The 22,421-nt window shown below is 45.3% G+C and overlaps 4 protein-coding genes across 5 annotated transcripts in view; 2 read left to right on the top strand and 2 right to left on the bottom strand.

The window, feature by feature from the left end:
* Positions 1-4,297: 4,297 nt before the first annotated feature.
* Positions 4,298-12,809, bottom strand: C5H17orf100 (chromosome 5 C17orf100 homolog). Its single transcript, XM_061143180.1, has 3 exons — positions 11,743-12,809; positions 9,531-9,694; positions 4,298-6,351 (listed from the first exon to the last, which is right to left on the bottom strand). Exon 1 carries the CDS (start codon positions 12,439-12,441, stop codon positions 12,064-12,066), a length of 378 nt encoding a protein of 125 aa, XP_060999163.1. The 5' UTR covers positions 12,442-12,809; the 3' UTR covers positions 4,298-6,351; positions 9,531-9,694; positions 11,743-12,063.
* Positions 12,798-18,630, top strand: MED31 (mediator complex subunit 31). The gene is made up of 4 exons (XM_061143179.1): positions 12,798-12,921; positions 13,779-13,856; positions 14,324-14,420; positions 18,252-18,630. Exons 1-4 carry the CDS (start codon positions 12,894-12,896, stop codon positions 18,442-18,444), a joined length of 396 nt encoding a protein of 131 aa, XP_060999162.1. The 5' UTR covers positions 12,798-12,893; the 3' UTR covers positions 18,445-18,630.
* A 1,194-nt stretch (positions 18,631-19,824) lies between these two features.
* Positions 19,825-22,071, bottom strand: TXNDC17 (thioredoxin domain containing 17). The gene is made up of 4 exons (XM_061143181.1): positions 21,785-22,071; positions 21,119-21,200; positions 20,621-20,696; positions 19,825-20,059 (listed from the first exon to the last, which is right to left on the bottom strand). Exons 1-4 carry the CDS (start codon positions 21,927-21,929, stop codon positions 19,991-19,993), a joined length of 372 nt encoding a protein of 123 aa, XP_060999164.1. The 5' UTR covers positions 21,930-22,071; the 3' UTR covers positions 19,825-19,990.
* Positions 22,072-22,259: 188 nt separating this feature from the next.
* Positions 22,260-22,421, top strand: part of KIAA0753 (KIAA0753 ortholog) — a 56,979-nt gene continuing 56,817 nt past the window's right edge. The window contains exon 1 of one of the 2 annotated variants that reach the window (XM_061143175.1): positions 22,260-22,384. The gene's annotated coding sequence lies outside the window, so the exon portion shown is untranslated. The remainder of the gene's footprint in view (positions 22,385-22,421) is intronic. The other variant, XM_061143174.1, reaches the window with a different exon arrangement.

Genomic DNA, 22,421 nt, shown 5'->3' on the forward strand with positions numbered 1-22,421 from the left:
AACCCCAGAAAGCAAACAGGAGGGGATGGGGCAGGTAGGGCCATGATTACCGGGTGGGTGGGGTGTAGAGGCGCCCTGTGGGAAGCCAGGGCACACCTTGGGGAGGTGAGGCGGGAGGGCAGTTACTAAAATCACAGCCCGATTTTCATATAAATAGAATACCTATGGGGCGTGTTTCTTTTTTAAAGTCAGGTTTTATTTCTGTGTGCCCTTCCTCAGCAAACATCCCTGGCGCGCCAGCTCTCCGTGGTTTCAGCCTGGTGACTTGGGCGGCTGACTGGTTCGGGTCATGGTGCCCTTGATCTGGGTCTCTGAAGCAAAGAGCAACTCAGTCCTATGTTCACTGACCCCTGCAAGATGCCTGCTCTGCGCTGAGAGATGGGGTCACAGGGAAGACTGGGGCTCTGTTCTGGCCCCCAAAGGTATACCCAGGTAAACAGTCCTCCTCCTGATTGTCCTGGAGCAGACGGGTTCAGCCAGAATCAGGGAAGGCTTCCCAGGATTTATTCTAGGCATAGCTTTTTTTTTTTTAAATTATCTGACTATTTTTCTTGGAGGATAGTTGCTTTACAATATTGTGTTGCTTTCATTGTATAGCAAAGTGGATTAGCTATACCTATAAACATATCCCTTCTTTTCTCCCATTTTCTCTTCTCCCATTTAAGTCACCACAGAGCATGGAGTAGAGTTCCCGAGTACAGTACAGTAGGTACAGTACAGTAATGTACAGTAGGTGTTCATTAGTCATCATTTGTATACAGAGTGGTGTAAATATGTCAATCCCAATCTCCCAATTCATCCCACCCACCACTCCCTTCCCTCCTTGGTAGCTGTTCATTTGTTCTCTGTGTCTCTATTTCTGCTTTTCAAGTATGTCCCTCTATACCACTTTGTCTAGATTCCACACACATGTGTTAGGAGATGGTATTTGTTCTTCACCTTTTGACTTCATTGTGTATGACAGTCTCTAGGTCCATCCATGTCTCTGCAAATGGCACAGTTCCATTCCTCTTTCGGGCTGAGTAATATTCCATTGTGTATATGCACCACTTCTTCTTTATCCATTCCTCTGTTGACGGACATGCAGGCTGCTTCCATGTACTGGCTATTGTAAATAGTGTTGCAATGAACACTGGGAAGCATGTATCTTTTTGAATTACAGTTTTCTTGGGGTATATGCCCAGGAGTGGCATAATATGGCAGTTCTATTTTTAGTCTTTTAGGGAACCTCCATACTGTTCTCCATAGTGACAGCACCATATTTACATTCCTGCCACAGAGTAGGAGGATTCCCTTTTCTGCACACCCTCTCCAGCATTTGTTATTTGTAGATTTTTTTGACGGTGGTCATTCTGACTGGTGTGAGGTGATAACTCACTACAGTTTTGATTTGCATTTCTCTTAATAATTAGTGATGTTGAGCATCTCTTCATGTGTTTGTTGGCCATCTGTACGTCTTCTTGGGAGAAATGTCTATTTAGGTCTTCTGCCCATTTTTTGAAGACCATCTTTTGACTGGGTTCTTTGTTTACTTGGTATTGAGCTACACGAGCTGTTTGTATATTTTGGCGATGAATCCCTTTTCAGCTGCTTCTTTTGCAAATATCTTCTCCCATTCTGAGGATTGTCTTTTCTTTTCGTTTATAGTTTCCTTTGCTATGCAAAAGCTTTTAAGTTAATTTAGGTCCCATCGAGCCATAGTTTTGAAGGATGAATAGTTTTTCAGACTCTCCTTTTTTCTTACAACAAATAGTAGGCAGCCACTATGTCCCAGGTGTCAAACTAGTAACTGAGAGGCAGGACACAGGCCCTTCCCTTTGAGAAGTCTGGTAGGAGAGTCATGTGAATAGTGACAATAATGTCCTAGATGTAAAAACATAAGTGCAGAAGTGTGTGCAAGATGCATCAAAGGCCAGAGGAAGGAACTGTCTGTTCTATAGCGGGTCGCGAGAGCAAGGGTCGGAGCAGGGAGCTGGCTGAGGCAAGGAGCCCTGTGTAGCAGGAGAGTTGTGCTCAGGTACTGGGACTGGACTTTCTTGGGCCCAAGTGCTTACCGAGCTGCCGGGGGGTGTGAGACCACCACCCAGCAGCTGGGTGCAAGGCTGGTGGTTTCAGGTCAGCTGCCTGTGGACGAGCCATGAGGTCTGGGGAGAAGGTTGACTACCAGACTCTGGTTCCCACTCCTTCACACATGAACTAGTGGCCTGAAGCCCCACGCTTGACCTCTCAGCTCCACGTCCTCAAGTCTAAACTGGAGATTGCGATAACACTAGTCACACCTACTTGGCAGGGGTGACATGAGTAAATGGGATGATACAAGTGGAGCGCCTCCGACAGAGCCCAGACCTGCAGTTTATGTAAAGTGGGAGCTAGTCGATCTCCCTGCCAGGGTCACCTGGAGGCAGGCCTGTGTGTGGGGGCGGGGGGCACGGGGAGGAAGGGTAGTGGCGTTCCAGGTCTGTGGGCAGGGACAAGCCCACTCCTGCTCTATCAGGGGCTGAGAGGTGGTCGTTGGTGGATCCCAGGCCGGGTTAGTCACAGGGGCTGCCTGTGTGAGCCTGGCTGGCTTGTGCTCTTTGTGTTTTTTCCTCCTCTTTTCTAAACCAGGCCCCTTTGGGCAATGCCAGCCTATATGTGACAACTGTGCCCGATGGCCAGGGCTTGGCCTATCTGACCCTGGGACCCTGGTCAAGGTCTGAGGCAGGAATCTTTCAGAGTGCAGAAGCTCCGAGATGGGCCTGACCATGGGAGGTTGGCCTGCTCTAAGGATGGTGCCTCCATAGCTCTCCAGGCCCTGGCTCTGGCCCAAGGCTCAGGCTGGGCAGAGCATCACAGCATCAGGGGTCTTCTCAAGGGCCCAGTGCTGACCTGGCCTTCATGCAGGCTGCTCTGGGAGGGGCTCCACTGAAACGGGTCTCGTGAAAGGCCAGTTACCTGCCAGTGCTTGGCGTCCAAAATAGAATCTGAAGGAGCAGCAAAGCCTTTAATTCAATGTGTCTCAACAGCGGGTCGGTGTGGGGATAACTATGATCTGACCGGTCATGGGCTGTAATTACGGAGTCAGAATAAAAAATTACAGGCATTGTGTGGACTTGTTTTAAATATAACGTAATCCACACCATCCTCTCTCTTATTTGCTAGATTTGAGGTGCAGTCTTGGGCAGTTGGCACAGGTTTTGCCTGACGTGTAGCAGATAAAAATGGCTCTTGCCCAGTGAAAAGGGCATGGCAGGAGGCCTCCCCAGACTCCTAATGTTCCCGACTGCCCAGGGCCCGTAACCCACAAGCACACGTGCACATGGGTATGCGCAGGCCTCTGTCATCCACGTTATCTGTGCCCCACATCTCTCCCACCAGCCTCCCTGTCTCCAGCCTCCCCCAGCCAGTCCACCAGAAATATCTTTGTAAAACACAGTCTTGAGGCTTAAGACCCATTAATGGCGCCCCTCTGTCTATAGGGTAAATCCATCCAAACTCCTAGTTCTTTCAGGTCTTGGCCCCAAACCACCTTTCAGCATCATGTCTGGGAACAACAAGCACCATAGAACCGAGGTGAAGGGCCCAGGGTTCCCGACTATGTGGGATTAAACTCACAGGCTCCATGCCTCATGAGCTGAGTGAGAGTCTGAGCAGGTTATCCTATCCATGTGCTTCAGCTCCCTGATACTGTAGGTTGTTGAGAGGATGGCATGAGATAACACATTCCTGGGATGACTGCAGGCATGTCTCTTTTCCTCACCGAGTCTCAAATTACCTATTAAAAGGAAGCAATAGACTCATCGACTTTCGGATCAGTAAATGTTTTTAAGGTGACATTTCTTCATGTAGTTGTATGTGGTGAGACAAATATGTGTTATTAGCTCAACCTTTCTGGAAAGCAAAGTCGAAAGACTAAAAACATGTTTATACTCTGAGTATAATCTAAGGGAAAATCTATGAATAATCTAAGGGAAAGTCCAAATTGTGGACAGAGATTTATATTTAAAACATTTTTACCTCAGTGTTTCCCCACCATTCCAGTGTGTTTTTACATCCTTGAAAAACGAAAAACATAGATGACAAACATTGGGATAACAGTAAGTATTGGGTTAGTCAAAAAGTTCATCCAGGGTTTTCCACAGTAAACCCTGAACAAATTAACTTTTTGGCTAACTCAGTATTTATTTATTTGTGTGTCTCACTCAAAACTTGTATGTAAGAATTAAAAGTGTTTATGAAGAATATTTCACTATATTGAAAATGCTTATAATGTATAATTTATAGTGAATAAAGTACATACAAAATTGTATAATATATACTGTATGATCTTAGTGATAATAAATATATTATTTCTATTTATAATTAACATTATCTTTGGTGAATCTATGGTATTGCATTCCCTTCTTTGTTGTTTTCTGTATTTTCCAAATATTTAGGAATGGGCATGCAGTTTTACGGGCTTCCTTGGTGGCTCAGTCAGTAAAGAATCTGCCTGGAATTATGGAGACATGGGTTTGATCCCCGGGTTAGGACAATTCCCTGGAGAAGGGAATGGCTATCTACTCCAGTATTCTTGCCTGGAGAATTCCATGGACAGAGAATCCTGGAGGGTTACAGTCCATGGGGTCACAAAGAGTCAGACGCAAGTGAGCAACTAACACGTTCACTTTTTTCCATGCATTTGTTATATAATAATAGTTTTAGAAAGAGCTGAGTTATGTTGAAAACATTAAATGAAAGGGCAGAACACTTGATGTTAGAGTTCCTGTCTGGCTTTTAACAATCTCTCTGATTCTAATGTTCTAGGACCATCCACGGAGTCTGAGAGGTGACTGCAGAGGCCCAGACCCCCCAAGGCCCGTCGACCTTCAGTGACAAGTGGCGGCAGGCAGGCCTGGTGCCTGGAGTCAGCAACTCGCCAAGCATGGGGCTTCACCGGGTACATGTGCATAGCTTCCCTCGAGGTCAGCTGCTTTTCTGAAGTCTTTCTGGAATCTTCCCAAGTGCCCAAGAACCTTTGAGACCATTGGAAGTGGAGCAGTGTGCCAGGCCCCCATTCCCGCCACACTATGGAGTGCTGGGTGCTCTCCATCTACATGGGGCCAAGGGGGTTTTCTGCCTGATAAGCGAGCTCCTTCTACCACTTTGGGCAAAGGGCTCGCGGGAGCCATTGGCCTCTATGGGCCCCTCTGCCGTCACCCAACCAGACTCCGGGACCCTGCTCACTGGCTCTGTCAGACCCCACATTCCCAAATGCCAGGACATGCAGGTCTGTTTGGCGCGTTGTCCTGAGGATGGAGAGCCTGGCACACATCATGAGAGGGGCTCGCTGAGGAGGGCCAGCCTGGTCATTCCCAGCCATTTCTTGGGCGGTCAGCCCAGATGAGCCCCCGCTGGAAGGAAGAACCTCGTCTGAGTTCACTGGGGAGGCCCCAGTGTCTGGGTCCAGCTGGCAGCTTGTCAGGGCTCGTCCAGGACCGTCACGAATCAGCCATGTGTCTGCCCAGTTAGAAACCAGAGAAAAACAGGATTCAGAGGTGGAAAGATGGAGACAGGTTTAGAAAGAGAGAGATCAACACACAGTCAGTGAGAGGTGGAGAGAGACAGACACATGGGGCCTACAATGCAGCAGGAAGCCATCAAAAGAAGGGACCAGTGCCTACAACATGCTCATCCTCGATGTAGTCAGGGAAACGCACGTTAGAGTAGCTGAATGTGCTGCTCCACACCTACTAAATTAGCACTCATTAGGGAAATGATAACATCTCATGCTCTGAGGCTGTGGTAAAGCCAGCTTAAACACACTGTCAGGGGCCCTGCAAATTAGCACAGTCTTCTAGGGAAGGAATTAGGCAATACGGCTCTCGAGCTATTAAAATGTTCATCCCCTTGCCTGTGGTAATTAAACTCCTGGGAGTGGGTTGCGAGGAAATAATTCAACAGAAAAATAACAGGCCTGTACATAAAAGGATGACGAGTGCAGTGTTCTCCATTCTGTCCAACAGGCTATAGGAAGGCTGCTATAAATATTTACACAAATAGCGAATATGAAGACCGTGGTATATGCAAATAAACAGAAAATAAAAACTATCAGTTCATAAAAAATAATACATACATGATTCCACCATCTGGATGTTTGGGTGGCCCCACCCTTGCTGGGGAACGGTGGTCCTTGGCTCCTCACACACTTCTGTCTTCCCAAGGGTCCTGCCCTGCCGCTCCTTGTCTGGAGCTCTCCAACCATGAAGCCTGATCCACAGACCTCAGACTGGTGGGGAGACAGTCTCAGCTGAGGCTTCCCACCTGGCCAGCTCACTTGGGTGGCCCCAGGGAGCCTGGGTGAGGCCCGCTGCGTCACTCCAAGGTCACACCCTAAGAAGTAAAGCCCGAACTGACACAGTGGAGTTGCATCCTTATTTAAGAAAAGGGATAAAGTTTGATTTTGCAGGCTGAAGTGTCTTGCTATTTGCAAGCACAGCAATCTGTTTAAGCCAGCTGCAGTCTGGACTCCCAGCTGAAGCATCATGAGGTGAAGGCAATTTATAACAGATGGAAGGCAAAGGGAAGGAGGGCTCATGGGGTCACCTTTCCTAGCCTACCCCAACAGTAGGCACAGATCTGCTTCTGGACTTGAATCATCCCGTTTCCATCTTCCCCTAGCTCCTGGCGACCATCTCAGAAGCTGGCACTGAGCAGGAATTCAATAAATCGTGGGTGAATAAAAAGAAGGGAAAAAGACCATGTAGTATGAGTGAGCATGTGTCATTGAACAATTCTGTCTTTATTCAAAGACCGTCTGGCTTTGCAAATGTGTCCTTAATTGTGCTCTGGAGAAGCTATACCCCCCTGTGTTTCCCTGCTTACTGCCAGGGGATGCCCGTGCCTTACAGCAGGGCTGAGAACATTCAGTGACCATGCCTGTGTCCAGACAAACCAAACCTTGTTCATTCGGTCCGGGCATAGTCACTGGGCACAAAGAGGCTTTGTGATAGTCCCTGCCCTTGATGTGCTTTCAGTCTCATGGGAGGGACAGGAATAAACAAGCAGGAGTAATTTAAAGAGCGATCACATGGGTGCTGTACACAGAGGGGCGGCAGTGGGGAGTGAGAAGATTCGGGAAGCGGGCTCAGGGTTGGGTGGAAGACCAGGCTCCTTGGTGAGGGTGGAAATGGGGCAGGGCTTTGAGGACAGGCAGGATTTTCTCCTCCATGGAAACCAATGCAGGAGAAAATTTCGAGGAGGGGATGGTCCTCGGGGTCAAATGCTACAGGAGGATCAGGGAGGATGTGGACTGAAGAGGCTGCTGGACGTGACACTGGGATTAGCAGAAAGAGACTTGGGGGAAAAAAAGAAATTGAAAATAAAAAAAGAGACTTGGGAAGGCTCTCCGGCTCTCCAGCCTCTCGAGTCAGCAGAAGCTAGTGGTTACGGGCACAAGCTCTGCAGTCAGCTTGGGTCTCAGCCCCTCTTCTTCCTGGCTGGTCACTCGGGGTAGGTGCCTTAACCTCTCTGTGCTCCCGTGTTCTGATCCACCTCATGTTGGTGTGAAGGAGGCAGGGGTGTTCTGAACAGTGCCTGAACAGTGAGTGCTCACTGTGTGCTGGCTGGTCTCCACTCTCAAGGCTCCTTTTGGAATGGAACGTGTAACACAAATGTCCGCCCTTAAATCAGTGTGGACGTGTCACACGAAGATGCTTTGATTTTCAAGACGAACGTGGCTGGGCCTAATCCTGAATCACAGGGCCTTAGACTGAGAAGCACCAGACACGGAAGCATCCCCAGGGTGTTGGGAAAAGTTCAGAGATGAGAAGGCGGCCTGCGGGTGGAGGCTGGGAAGTGGCTGCGGCAGTGCTGCCTGGAGTGCTCCCCGGGAGCTCCTGGTGCTCTGGTCCCTCTCAGAAGTGGTCACTGCCGCAGGCAAACAAGCTGGATTGTCTGTTAACAACTGTGATTTTCTGTCACCTCAGGCCTGGCCTCAGGCCTCTGTGTTGCCTGGCGTGCCCCTGAGATTTCTGTTCAGCTAAGGATCAGCCTTTGCTGCCGTGCGGTGTGGGGATGGTCTGACCTCTGCTGTCCACGGTCTGTCATGGCACAAACTCAGACACGCATGGACTCAGAGGATGCATTTTCTTTTTTCAGCTTTCTGGACAGTGACTCCCAGTATTAACATATTTTACACTGTGACAGGGCTTCCCAGGCAGTGCTAGTGGTAAAGAACGCTCCTGCCAATGCAGGAGATGTTAAGAGATCCAGGTTCGATCCCTGGGTTGGGAAGATCCCCTGGAGGAGGACGTGGCAACCCACTCCAGTATTCTTGCCTAGAGAATCCCAAGGACAGAGTCCATAGGGTTGCAAAGAGTCGGACACGACTGAGGAAACTGTGACAATACAGAAAAATTTCACAAAGCAAGTCTTACCTTTACTATGTGTGAACACTCTGATATGTTCTATATTTTCTATTTTTTATTTCATGAGTAAGAAAGATGCTGATTACAATACAATAAATAGACCTCACAGTCCCAGGCTTTCTCATGCATCTAAAAATCCATTCACTTAGGGAACTAAATTAGTGCCTCATTTCCCAAACACTAATCAGTGTGTTCCATATCACTTTCAAATTTCTGGCCACACTGAAGGCTGACTGTTTATGGAATCTATTTTTTCTTTAAATCAGTTAATTTAAACATTTAAAAATGCCCACTATAGCTTAAGTAAAATATTGGTGAAATAACAAGTATGAATGTTAGTTATATACATATATATAATTACATATATATGTATATAATCCATTTATATTTATATTATATATAATTCACTGTTGAAATTCAACATTCAAAAAATGAAGATCATGGCATCTGATCTTATCACTTCATGGCAAATGGATGGGGAAAACAGTAGAAACAGTGACAGATTTTATTTTGTTGGGCTCCAAAATCACTGTGGACGGCGACTGCAGCCACAAAATTAAAAGACGCTTGCTCTTTGGAAGAAAAGACAAACCTATGACAAAACTAGACAGAGCATTAAAAAGCAGAAACATCACTTTGCCCACAAAGGTCTGGGTGGCTTTTCCAGTAGTTGTGTATGGATGTGAGAGTTGGACCATAAAGAAGGCTGAGTGCCAAAGAATTGATGCTTTTGAACTATGGTGTTGGAGAAGACTCTTGAGAGTCCCTTGGACAGCAAGGAGATCAAACCAGTCAATCCTAAAGGAAATCAATCCTAAATAGTTATTGGAAGGACTGATGCTGAAACTGAAGTTCCAATACTTTGACCACCTGATGCAAAGAGCCAACTCATTGGAAAAGACCCTGATGCTGGGAAAGACTGAGGGCAGGAGGAGAGGGAGCAACAGAGGATGAGACAGTTAGATGGCATCACCAAGTCAATGGACATGAGTTTGAGCAAGCTCTGGGAGATGGTGAAGGACAAGGAAGCCTGGTGTGCTGCAGTCCATGGGGTTGCAAAGACTTAGACACGAGTTAGTGACTGAACAAAAGAAAAACACTGAAATAAATATTTAATTATCAAAATAAAAAATGTTCTCATACCTCCTAAAATCATCTTGCACATCAGCAGTGTCTGCATTCCTCACTTTGGGAATCACATATTCAAAGATTGGTCCAAACATCTCATTTTCAGTGGGGGCAGTGAGGCCCAGAGGGATGAATTCACTTATCGGAGGTCTAGTTTCTCAGTCACTGGGAAGGTCAGTCTGCTTAGGGGAGAGAAAAGAGAAAATAAAGGAATCAAAGTCTTACCAGTCTTAACACTTTTGGAGAGAGGCCTTACCCTGTCATCTTGTTGGAGCCCAGGTATCAGTGTGGAGTTGCCTTGGCAGAGCCATTTTAAGGCTGGATCTTAGATATTATCTTTGGAGGTCCTGATCCATATCATATTACATATATTACAAGGTGTGCCCACTGACCCTTATTAATTTCAATTTTGCTATTTTCTTTTACTTGTATTTTGAAGCCAATGGATTTTTGCAGGTCCTAGGATTACAGCCTGCCGTGCCTAATGGATAAAGTGGCCCTGGGACTGGTAAAGAATCTCATCAAAGACACACTAAAGAACCATTTAATTACTCTAGCCTTTTCTCTTGGTATCTTTAATGGGTATTGTGGACAAGCCACTGACAACTAAATGAATGAGTTTGCAGTGGTAAAATCCTTGCTGTTCTGACAGTCCGGGGGGGCAGTGCTACTGCAGGCAGGCTAAGTGCCATGTGACTGGCAAGGTGCTCTCTCTCTGTGCCTCAGTCTCCTTATCAAGTAAAACAAACGGATTAGATTCCAAGAGAGTCAATCATCTAGAAATCAAGTTCTTGGCTTCTTCACAGTAACCTTTCAACTAGTTTTCTAGGTACGACTAATAAGGAGATCAGGAGCATTTATTGCAGAAAGGTCTGGAAGGATATACACCGAGTTACTGACACGAATTATTTCCAGAGGATGAAAATGGAAAGCAATGATGACAGATTCTTTACATATCTTGAATTATTTCATTTGTTACATTAAGCACATTATCACTTTTGTAATGAAAACATTAATAAAGAACAGTTAAAGAAAAGCAAGCACTTTGCTCATTTAAAAACACTGATGAAGAGTGTGTATCTAATGCACATGGTCTGTCACATTTAAAAGAGAGAGTAAGCTCACCAAAGACTAAAATTCCAAAGTCTAAGTATTAGTCTATAGCAGAAGTTTGATGAAGCAGAAGCATCAGGGGTGCCTCTGGGGTTTTATGACATTCCCCTGGCCTGAGCCCTATTCCGGTGCACTCCCCTGTAATTAAATGAATTAATGTGAGTAATGACTGGGCACAGTGCCTGCCAACAGCAAGTACTCTATCTCCCAATGAGGTCCCACAGAATCCAGGTCTTTACATCCTGCTAAATGGGATAAATAGCACATATTGTTGAAAGCAGGGATGTTCCTTCATTCCCAGCCAAGGCCACCTTGAATGATTCCACCTACTAATCTGTTAAGATTTACTGATCTAGGGGGTAGCCCTGACCTGCCTTCAGTTGTTGCTAACCAGGTTAACTTAGAAAAACAGGTACCGGTCAGCATATTCTCTATCACATCACCTGTTTGTTTCCTTCATAGTGCTCATCACAATAGAAAACTCTTGGTTTGTCATCTGTTGTCTGCCTTTTCACTAGAATGTAAGCTCCCTGAGGGCTAGGACCCTGTTTGCCTTGTTCACTGCGATAGCCCAAATGCACGCCCACCACAGAGTAGGTACTCAATAAATATGCCTCACCTGCACCTCCTCAAATCACAGGTCACGTTTCCTTTCTAAGATTATTCTTGATTGTTGACCTTCACTTTTCACTTTGAACTACATGTGACCTCTATTTTGTGTGTGTGTGTGTGTGACCTCTATTAAAACCTGTGTGCATGGCTACCAGGCACAAGGACTCGGCATGAAGAGAAATATATTGAAACATAAACACAGGCCAACTAATTAATTAAGGAAAGTCTGTTGCTTGCACCTCAGGTTTGCAGCAGGCATTTAATTCTACCGGTTATGATTTGTTTGCTCCTTGTCCCTAAGTTTGAAGCAGCCAAGGTCATCCAGTGAGTGAGTGATAGTTGCTGGGTCGTGTCCAGCTCTCTGTGACCCCATGGATTATAGCCTGCCAGGTTCCTCTGTCCATGGAATTTTCCAGGCAAGAATACTGGAGTGGGTTGCCATTTCCTTCTCCAGGTTTGAGGCAGCTAAGGTCATTCAAGGGGCCCCAAATTCAAAACTCACCTGCCCTGGAGGCTCAAACAGTCTCTTTTCCATCAGCTTAATACATGCAGTATCTAGAGCCTGAAAACTTTTTGTGCTGGCTTCAAATTAAAATAGTTCACTGGGTCAAAGACTTGCCTTTGGTTCAAGGTGCAGGAGGGTCAATGAATGTTGGCTAAGTCCCGGAACTGCAGCTTGGCTCTTTCTTAAATTGATTTGTGGACTGTTTCCAGGAAACCAAAGATGATCGGTCCACCTGGCAGCAGGCAGGCTGCGAACTGGAGGCGATTCTGCCCTGGCCAAGGGCCATGGCCCTCTCGTGGCTCCGAGGAAGGCAGCATTTCATCGGGCCTTTTGGACGTTCTGGCGGGCGGCCGGCTTCTCCCGCCGTGGCGGGCTCTCCACGCGGTGCACAGACGTCTCCACCCGCAGGGACGAGGCCCTGACATGGCGGGAAGCCGTCTCTGTGAGCTGCGAGCGGGTTTCCACGTGCTGGGAGGACACCTCGAGGACTCGAGGGAGTCGCTTCCCAGAGGGGGAGACGGAGGGCTCCTCGCTGCGGCGCTGGGTGGTCTCCACCTCCCGGGAAGATGTCCGCACGTGACGGTAGGATGTCTCCACGCGGTGGGACGAGGTCTCCACACTGACTGTCGCCGTCTCCTCGGAGCGGATGGATTCCGCCCGGGCCGGAGAGGGCTTTCCCCGAAGGGGTGAGGCCATCTTATGGGGGTAACGGGGCTAGGCTGACCTTTGGAGGCCCCACCGCCCCACGATCCCCGAAGGATTATTTTATACGGTGAGGAGCGACGTCACATGCCATTGTGACGCAGGCAGAGCAGTGGTCGAGGGCCCCGCGACCCACGTGGAGGCACCGTGATCTTGGGGCAGGGAGGCCTAAGATTCCTTGGGAATCCTGGGTTCGGCCCCTTGAGAGCACCGTCTGACCCCGCACCGCCCCCCAAGCCTGTCAAGAGCCTGTCCGGGTGGAGGCGGGGTCGGGGCGGGGCGGGCCCTGGATGGGAGGAGCCACCCGCCCCCTTGCGAAGCTGTGCCCGCCCCCGCATCCCACACGGCCCCGCGGCAGGAAGGGGACGCCGCGACTTCCGGACCTCCCCAGTTTCTCCGATCCTGGCTGTGTGGGGCTGCTGGGGGCTTAAGAGTGACTGCTGGTGATGGCCGCGGCCGTCGCTATGGAGACAGGTGAGTAGCGCTCCGAGCCTCGTGTTTTGTCAAATAGAAACTGTCCCAGGCCCAGACACCTGCTTCCCGGAATTTTTTGAGAATCCAGGCCCAACTCCCCGCAGAGTGAGTGATCGGAGCGGGAGGGACCAGGGCTCTTCTAGCGTCTGGAAGGGCGAAGGTAATTTGGCTTTTTCAGAGTTTGTTTTGTTGGCCGATCCTTTCTCCCCGTTGGTTATTCAAACACTGGCCCCACCGGCTTCCAGCAAGACTAAAGGAGAGATTTTGGATCATAAATCGCTTCCTCGAGTTGTTTTTTTGCATCTCAGATGAGCTTGCCTAAGTTTAAAATATCGTCAGCGAACTCTTGTATTACCGTGCCACTTACGGGTCTCACCGAAGCACGCGATTCTTGATCTTGCATACTCACCAGGGTCTCTTTCATCTTGCATTCTGAACATCTCTTGATGGATTTAGCATTTGCTTTGCTTTTGCTAAGCTTGATTACTTAACAGCTTGTAACGTACTATCAAAATAAGGCAAGGCACATTGCTGCAGCTTATCCTACTGATCACTGTGAAGTCCCAACATAGTGGCTCACGAGTGATTAATGTTCTGCTCCATGTATGATCTTGTTTTCTTTGATAATTTAACTTTAAATAAACCTTTTTTTTTTTTTTTTTAAATCAGGGCGTTGCTTTCCTTAGACTTCTAAGGAAGGTTTTCCTTCTCCCACACCCAGTTTAGGAAAACATTTGCATGCTCTTCTTTATGTAACTCAGCATTAGTCAGGTGTCTATACTGCTGTTTTCTGTCTTCAAATCAGTATTATATACAGTGACATTTATTTTAGATGATTTTGCTATCTTCTCTCCTAGATGATGCTGGAAATCGACTGCGGTTTCAGTTGGAGCTGGAATTTGTACAGTGTTTAGCCAACCCAAATTACCTTAACTGTAAGTTGTTGAGCACCTCATTGAATTGAGTAGCTAGTTATGATTTCTGATAGAGGAGTCAAAATTCATAGTACTATTGGCCCTTTGTATCCTTGAATGCAACCTCAGTTGGTGGAATCTGCCCATCCTGAGGGTGACAGTACTGTCATGGCACTCTGTTGTTTTATACAAGGGATTGGAGCATCTGTGGATTCTGGAGTCTGCTGGGTCTCTTAGAACCAACTCCCTGTGGGTTCTGAGGGATGACTTTAGTATCTAATTTTATACATTCTCAATAGAATGGAATGACTGTTGCACTTATACTGGTATATATAATTGAGCAAACTGGGACTTCTGTTTTGAATTCAGTGTGTGTTGGTGGTGGGAATGTTATGTAAGTAAATTCTTTACGATTATGTTAGTCACAAATGAGTAGTCCAAGGACTGGTGTGCTCTACAGATGTATTTTTTTTTTTTATGCCTTTCAGTTCTTGCCCAAAGAGGTTACTTCAAAGATAAAGCTTTTGTTAATTATCTTAAGTACTTGCTTTACTGGAAAGAACCAGAATATGCCAAGTATCTAAAGTAAGTTTTAATTTTTATAGTCCTAAACGTGTGTGTACTTTTTTATACTCCAAAGCACTGATGTTTAATAGACTTCTTAGTTTCGCGTTGGAAAAAATACCTGTTGAATCTCTGCTCTCCTTTCAGTTGCCTCCATTTTAATACGAGACACACTCATCTCTAACTTAATTGGGATTACTGCAGTATCTACTCCCTGGTGTTCCTCCTTTCTCCCTGCACTGCCAAACAAAGAACCACCATTTTCTACACAGAAACCAATTTGGTCTCTTAAAAATAGAAATAACATTCCGTTAGAACCCTTTGGTCGCTTCCCATTGCATGCAGAAGAAAATCTAGTCTCTTAGCCCTGAGTGATCTGTCCCTGTCTTCTCTGACCTTATCTTGTACCACTCCCTGTATCTCACTGAGTTTCTGACCTCAAGGAACCCACAGTCTATATATGCAATGACAACCATAGCCTGAAAATGAAAGAACATAGAAAGGGGTACTTTTATAAGCAAGGGTTTCTGGAGGAGGTAACCTTACCCGAGTCTTAATAGCTGCTTTCTTATTTTATATATCTTACATAATAAATACATGAATTTATCATTCAAGTTGTGCAATAGATACTCTCGTTTTAAGGCTTAGTGAAATGCAAGGAGCATATTACAATCACAAATATTTCTTTTTAATGGTAAAAAATAAGCCTTGAACTCCCACCTCTGCTTTGTCTTAAATAGGTAGTCAAAAAGAAGTGATGAAACATCTAACCTTTCTTTTCCCCTAAACAAACACAAATTTGAGAGGAGAATGTTTCAAACTTGTACTTTGGCCAAGCCACTTTTCTCTGTCTAATAACAGCTGATTTATGAAGTCCACATCCTCCTGTTGCCTCTGGGACCCTTTCCACCCTTACTGGCCCCTTTTTTTTTTTTTTTTTCCTTACTGGGCCTTTATAAAAGAACCACTTATTCATTTAATAATCCAGAGAAAAGATTTTTTCTTTTTTACTGGATTGCAACATGTCATATGTATGTATTATAGACTTAGAGACTCAGTGTTGGACACTGAGCCCTAGACACTGTCAGGTTCAATTTTATCCACAACATTGCTGAGATGGTCGTCTGTTTACTGGCTGGAGGTTTCCAGTGAACACATACTCCATTCAGGGGCAGCTAATTCCATTGTTAGCTAGATTCCAGAAAGTTCCTCCTTGTATTATAACATGATATACCTCTATGTAACTTTAACTTAGTTAAAACTAAGTGTTCTTAGTTTTGTCCCTTAATTAATCCAGAACCAATCTATGCCTTCTTGAAGAATAGCCATTCAGATATTTAAATTTAAGAGAGGCTGCAAATTAACCCCCATTTCATTTCTGCACAAGGTTTTTGTTTACTAGTTGCCAGCATTTAAAGATTGGAGAGTTTCGTATTTTGATCCAGATTTCCAGCTTCTCTTTGAAATTCTGGAAGATCTGGTAATCCCAGGTCTTTGCTCTCCCAGGTCAGTCACTGTCTAGAGCAGAGGAGCAGCTACCTCTTCTAGACAATTTCCTCCACCATTTCACTAATAGCCACGACCTGCAGCTGCAGTTTCTCTCTTCCAGTCAAGGATTCACATTGTTGATTTGCTGGGATCTTTATGTCAGATAAAATCCTTCAGTTCTCATTTTCATCAGTGCTGTTAGTTGAGTTCTCCGTTTATTTCTCATTTGTTTTTAAAAAAATATAAATGCAAACTTTGCTTTTGTATCTCCTCTATTTCATCTTGTTGGTTGATGCTATAATTGTAGCCTATTAAAATACTTATAGTCCCTTATTTTGAGCATGGTCTTCTCCAAGTCTTATAAATGATCATGTATGTCTAAGTTCCAGTTATTGAGAAGTAGCATTTGTTACTTGAAGACAGTCCTCTTGGTTATCACATTAATTTATTTTATGGAGGAAGAAACTAAACCTTAAGAAAGATTAATTAAGTACCCTCTTCAAGGACACCCAGCTGGAGAATGGGCAGAGTTGGTTTCAGACCTAGGTCTTTGTTGATAGAACATCCTCATGCGAAGGAAGTAGCTACAGTAGGTGTGAGTAGGGCTTTCCAGCCTTAGCTGCGGACAATTACAAGCAACTATGTATCTCTGGCAGAGAAGGCAATGGCACCCCACTCCAGTACTCTTGCCTGGAAAATCCCATGGATGGAGCAGCCTGGTAGGCTGCAGTCCATGGGGTCGCTAAGAGTCAGACACGATTGAGTGACTTCACGTTCACTTTTCACCTTCATGCATTAGAGAAGGAAATGGCAACCCACTCCAGTGTTCTTGCCTGGAGAATCCCAGGGACGGGGGAGCCTGGTGGGCTGCCGTCTGTGGAGTTGCAAAGAGTCGGACATGACTGAAGCGACTTAGCAGCAGCAGCAGCACGTATATCTGGAGTATAGGAAGCAAATATTCAATAAGGAAACATGGTGTTGGGCCCTGCTGTGGTCCTCAGACCAGCAGCATCGGTATCACTTGGTAGCTTGTTAGAAATGCAGAGCTCAGGCTCCACCCCAGACTTTTGATGACCTGGTTCAGCTGGTGGCTGCTAGTTTTCTCTGTATCAAGTTACTTGTTTTTCGCTTTGTATTTAATACCTATCTTGTGAGGGAATGCTTTGAGACTATGTAAATATCTTGTTTCATATTTCAGTCTTTCACCTAACTTTGGCAATCTATGGAAAATACTTGCTTGAAAGCTTTTTCTGTGGTGATTTTCTAATTCCATAATTCTTTACTCATTCGTTAGTTGAAATTCAGTTGTAAGGACAGACTGTTTCCTTGTTCCTGATTTATTTATTCATTTTATAAAGTTACATCAGTATGGACTCCTGGATTCTTTATCTTATGGGTATCTTCTTGAAGTAGTGATCCCGGATATAGCCAGTGAGAGCCCCTTCGAATTGGCTCTTGTGTACTTTCAACATGTCCCTATATTTTTCGAGCATTTTTCTTTCTGCCACTCTGTAATACTCCAGGCTCATCTTGTACTTTCCCTATGTTAGCCGTAGCATCAGCTGCGTCTCCAACCAGCCCTGGATAATACTATTTAAAACCCATGATCTGGGTACTCGGTGCTCACTGGTCCTGAGTGTCATTGATTCTAGGCTCTCTCAACACATAAAGCTAGAAATGTGTCTCTGTGTATCTGTTTCTATATCTGTGTGTGTGTATAAAGCCATGAGTTCATCCTGATGTTTTCTATTCCAACTTAATAACAGGATTCATTCTAGCCTTCCTCCTTCCTTAATCTGAAACTACTTTTCTGAGAGCCAGCAGTTTGGCTTTCTGTTTACAGTGTATTTGCTCAATCTCGGAGTATATGTACATGATTTCAGAATTTTTATATCCCTGTGGAAAACAGGAATACAATATCTGTGCATAGTTTTTCCTGAAGTTGACCCACTTTTAAAAGCTGTCTTCTTATCATAGTTTATGGAAAACCAATAGGTATTAAACACATAATTCTGAAAATAAAGTGTTCCTGTTCCTTACCGTGGAAATCACCAGAAGAGAATAGTGTGATTTGCCCCCAGATGTTGACCAGTTATTGTGTTACCAGTTGACAGTTACGCTGTTTACCAGTTACTGTGTGGTCTTAGGTAAATTATTTAATCTTTCTAAGCTTATGTTTTCTCACATTTGAAAATTTTGCTGACTTTTGATGATTAGCTTTTCTGTATAAGCAAAAAAAAAATGTATTACCAAAGTATACCAAGTTAATGTTACAGAAATGATAGACTGCAAAAGCATGTTTAAGTGAGTTAACTAGAGCGTGGTATTATTATGTCAATCATTAACTTATAAACTTAACCCCAGGTACCCTCAGTGTTTACACATGTTAGAACTGCTCCAGTACGAACACTTCCGCAAGGAGCTGGTGAATGCTCAGTGTGCGAAATTTATTGATGAGCAGCAAATTCTGCATTGGCAGCACTATTCCCGGAAGCGGATGCGCCTTCAGCAAGCCCTGGCGGAGCAGCAACAGCAGAATAACACATCAGGAAAATAAAAAGCTGGATCCCGACCAGGCTCTTAAGACATGTATATATTGCTTTTGTACAGTGAAGAAGAAAAAAAAAAGACTGTTCCTGCGTACCTTTATTATGGTAGCAGCCAGAACCGTTAGTGTGCTTATTTAATTGAACTTTTATTGTTACTAGATTATTTCTGTTAAACCTGAATTGTTTTACTTTGATTTCCCTGTGGATTTGTAAGCTTTTATTAGTATTTAACACAGAAATGTTTGAAGAACAGAAATGTTAGGTGCTGTAGACCTATTTAAGGCAGTGGGGCATGTGACAGGTCTGTCTCCTGGAGCCTTGCTGTCCCTCACATCAGCTACCCCACCCGTCCTCTGCAGAGTGATAGTCAGTGACCTCTTGACATCAGACACCAGGAACTGCATTAAGGTTTTTAAATTCTACAGGCCGGAGACATACCTGTGTCACGAGCTGCTTTGCAAGAGAGCTTTAAGGAAGAATCATTGGTATGTCACTGACCTAGTAATGGCAGGGAGAAGACTGGTGGTTAACTACTAATTGGACTCTTGACCTTGGACTAGAACAAAGGTGAGGAGCCTCAGATACTTGTACTCATTTGAGAAAGCTGACATTTATTTGGCAGATACCACAAAGCCAGGTCCTGAGAATGCAGGCTTAGCTGCATTCTCATTTTATCCTCAGAATGATCCATGTTCATGAAGGAGGAAACTGAGGTTTAGACAAGTTAAATAACTTGCCTAGGGTTACAGTTAGTCATAACCATTGAGACTGACTCATAGACTGGAGTCCTTCCCACCACTAGGTTATATAGTCTCTGATCTCTTGGCCACCCACCTCATCCCAATGAAGCACATCCAGAGAGCTGTAACAACACTGCCAGCATTAGGCAGAGGCTGGAGTAGATGGCGCTGGATTTTCCTTCAGTGGTTAGGTTAAGTTCTACACTGTGAAGCCAAAGGTGTTTTAGGAATAATGATTCTTTGTAAATTCATGGAATTTAAGGTAAAAGATCCTAACTCCTTTAAGATTTGGAAGCTGTCTACTGGACTGTTAGGGTCTTTGAGGTATTTGTCATCTCCACTAATACCTTTGTGCTACTACTGCCACTCCTAAAGACTTATTTTACCTATGGTAGCTTAAAAGTACCCTTGTTATTGTTTAGTTACTAAGTCGTGTCTGGCTCTTTGTGACCCCATGGACTGTAGCCTCCCAGGCTCCTCTGTCCATGGAAGTTTCCAGGCAGGAATACTGGAGTGGGTTGCCATTTCCTCCTCTAAGGGATCTTCCCATCCCAGGGATTGAACCCATAACATCCCCTGCACTGCAGGCAGATTCTTTACCACTAAGCCAATGGAGAAGCCCCAAAATACCTTTATATTAAAGCAAACTTGAGGGTTCAGGAGCATTTTAATAGTGCTCTATTGTTTAGATATATATCAATTTCTTTTACATCATCCTTGATTAATTATTGTTAACATGAATTCAAAGCAGACATACAGTTTCTTTTATAGTAGAGCAAATTTGGAAATAGACACAATTTGCCATCAGCAAATTTTAATCTTCAGAAAACAACATCTCCACAAGGTTGGCCTGAAGACACTCAGATTCTACCAGTTTTTGAGGCTGTAAGAGAAGAACAGTCATATCTTAACCCACGGTTACAAAAATGTTATTAGGAAGGGAATGAGTTGTTATGCTTTGAATGACACAAGTCTTGAAACAGAGAAATTATCCCATACAGAAACTATCAACTAGTTGTAACAAGTTTTATGAAATAGTTAAAGATATTTACCTTAAGGTGAATCATTAAAATACTTGGTTCCGTGGACTAAAACAGGAGACAGCAAGTCCAATTTCTCCCCTTCCCCTTAACTCTAATTGAGAATCCCAGGGCCATGACTAGAGGAGGTGCGAATCAGCTTTCTTCAGCAGTGCTTACAGAATTTTAAAATAAGAGTGGCTTTTAAAAGTCACAAAAAAACCCCCCAGTATTTGCATTATTAATACGTCATTGGGATTGGCCATAGGGATGAACGGCCAAGTTGTCTGTTTTGAATGCATTGTGGAGAGCAGAGTGATGTTTGGGATGAAATGTCAAGATCTTTTCAAATTTCAATCCAGAACAAGTGAAGAGTTTTGATAGGGTGAATTGTATCTCCAAAACAGTTAAAGAAGGATACTCACTGTTCCATACTTAAGTAGTGTAGGCACTGCAGTTAATTTCAGGTTTTTCCTGAAGTCATTATTTGGATCTTTCCAACTATTTCAAAAAGAGAAAGTGATCATGAAAAACATTTACTTGGTTTCTTAAAGTCTGCTTGATATTTGATACATTCCCACTTTAGCCTTTAGCAATCATTTTTGTTGTAAACATTTAAAAAACCTTGACGTCTATGACCTATTCTCCTGTGCAAAATTTCATTTAAGTGAATATATACTAAGATATAAAATAAATGTAGAGACAATTAAGTTCTGAACTAACATCAAGCCAAATTATTGAATTGCCCTTACCTAATACAAATGGCTGAACATTCAAAATTTTAATTTGTATTTAATATCTTTTACTTGCTTGACTTATCCACGACTGAACCTTAGAACTCAGAAGCTGAATCACAAAGGCCCTTCTCGCCTGTTTGCAAGTCTAGTGTGTGTCTGATAAATAGAGAACCCATTGCCACTTACTAAGGTTTTTCTCCTACTTGGCAGTAGATGAACACACATCCTTCACCAACATGCTTCAGCCCCTCTCGTACGACTGGTTCAGCTTTTTAAAAAGTTGATAAAAATGAAAGTAATTACAAACCAACTCTACAATCAGGCGCTGACAAACAGCGTCCCTCTCCTTCCCCTCAGTCTTGGTAAGTACTTAGACTACCGTGCAGTTCACTGAGGTTAACACAAGTTAGGTGTTTTTTGTTTTTTGTTTTCTGATTGGAGAAATCAGATATCTTTTAAGGGTAAGGTCCGCCTCTCAGTTCTGATTTGTCCCCAGGCCACAGCGCCCAGCACAATCAAAGACATAAATCTTTGCTGAATTACGGAAAGGAGACCATCTCACGTGTCCTGCAAGACACTAGTCATACTGGGGAAGTGAAAAGTTCTAAAGGACTAGATTCCAAGATTACCCGGATCGAATGATTAGAAGAGCACTTTTGGTGGGGCGTGAAGGTCTTAACATATTGAGGAGAGTCGGAACAGGGTAGGAAAAGGCAAGAGGAAAGCTCAAATCGCCCTGCGGGACTCCGGGAGCAAGACTTCCTCCGCTTCCCCTCCACCCGGCTATCTGGCTATAACCTCGGCCTTCCAGGCACTTCCTCTGGGCAGCTGCCTCCCGAATCCTGGCCTCACCCTGCACGCAGTCGGGGCACCAGCTTTTCCCTTCGGCGTCCTTAGAACCAGAAAAGTAGGCGAAAATGGTCTTGCCACTGTGCTGCTCCACCACCTGCATGAACTCCTCGTAGCCGGACACGCTCACCTCTTCGTAGCTGGCCATCGGGAAAGCGTGCCTCGGAACACTAGTGGAGTCTCGGGTTCCGCCACTGAGGGGTGGGGCTCTGTGCGGGGTGGGGCGAAGCAGCTTCTGAATGGGCGGGAGGTAGGGCCGGGCCCGGGGGAGCCCGCCCGGCTCCGCGGTGCTATGGGGGCCTCTGAGGGCCAAAACTCCTCCGCACAGTTTGTCTGCTCTGCCTTGTCAGGTCTTTCTGCGCCGGCGGCACCCCGAAACCCCGGCTTCTGCCCCAGTCTGGTCCCGGTTCCAGCCCCATATGCAGTGGCTGCAAAACCTGCCGCGGCGCAGTCCCTGAGCCCCTTGGTGGCTCCGGAGCTTTAACGGCTCCCAAGTTGCCCTGCGCCTGTTGCCATGGCGACTGGGCCAGCGGCCGGAAGCGGGGCCTAGTCGCGACCCACCCCCTGCCGGCTTCCTGGTAGCCGCGCCGCTCCCCAGGCCAGGTGGGCTCCGGCTGGAGCTGGGGGGGATTCCGGGAAG

Source organism: Dama dama, chromosome 5 (genome assembly GCF_033118175.1).
Source record: "Dama dama isolate Ldn47 chromosome 5, ASM3311817v1, whole genome shotgun sequence".
Taxonomy (NCBI): Eukaryota; Metazoa; Chordata; class Mammalia; order Artiodactyla; family Cervidae; genus Dama; species Dama dama.

Bases quoted from the DNA above. Each gene is read 5' to 3' on its own strand.
- MED31 (XM_061143179.1), top strand. From the start codon at position 12,894: ATGGCCGCGGCCGTCGCTATGGAGACAG. The intron at 12,922-13,778 runs GTGAGTAGCGCT...CTTCTCTCCTAG, and splicing joins GGCCGTCGCTATGGAGACAG to ATGATGCTGGAAATCGACTG. The intron at 13,857-14,323 runs GTAAGTTGTTGA...TATGCCTTTCAG, and splicing joins CAACCCAAATTACCTTAACT to TTCTTGCCCAAAGAGGTTAC.
- C5H17orf100 (XM_061143180.1), bottom strand. From the start codon at position 12,441: ATGGCCTCACCCCTTCGGGGAAAGCCCTCTCCGGCCCGGGCGGAATCC.
- TXNDC17 (XM_061143181.1), bottom strand. From the start codon at position 21,929: ATGGCCAGCTACGAAGAGGTGAGCGTGTCCGGCTACGAGGAGTTCATG. The intron at 21,201-21,784 runs GTGAGGCCAGGA...CTTTTTAAAAAG, and splicing joins GTGCCCCGACTGCGTGCAGG to CTGAACCAGTCGTACGAGAG. The intron at 20,060-20,620 runs GTGAGTATCCTT...CTTCTCTTACAG, and splicing joins CACTACTTAAGTATGGAACA to CCTCAAAAACTGGTAGAATC.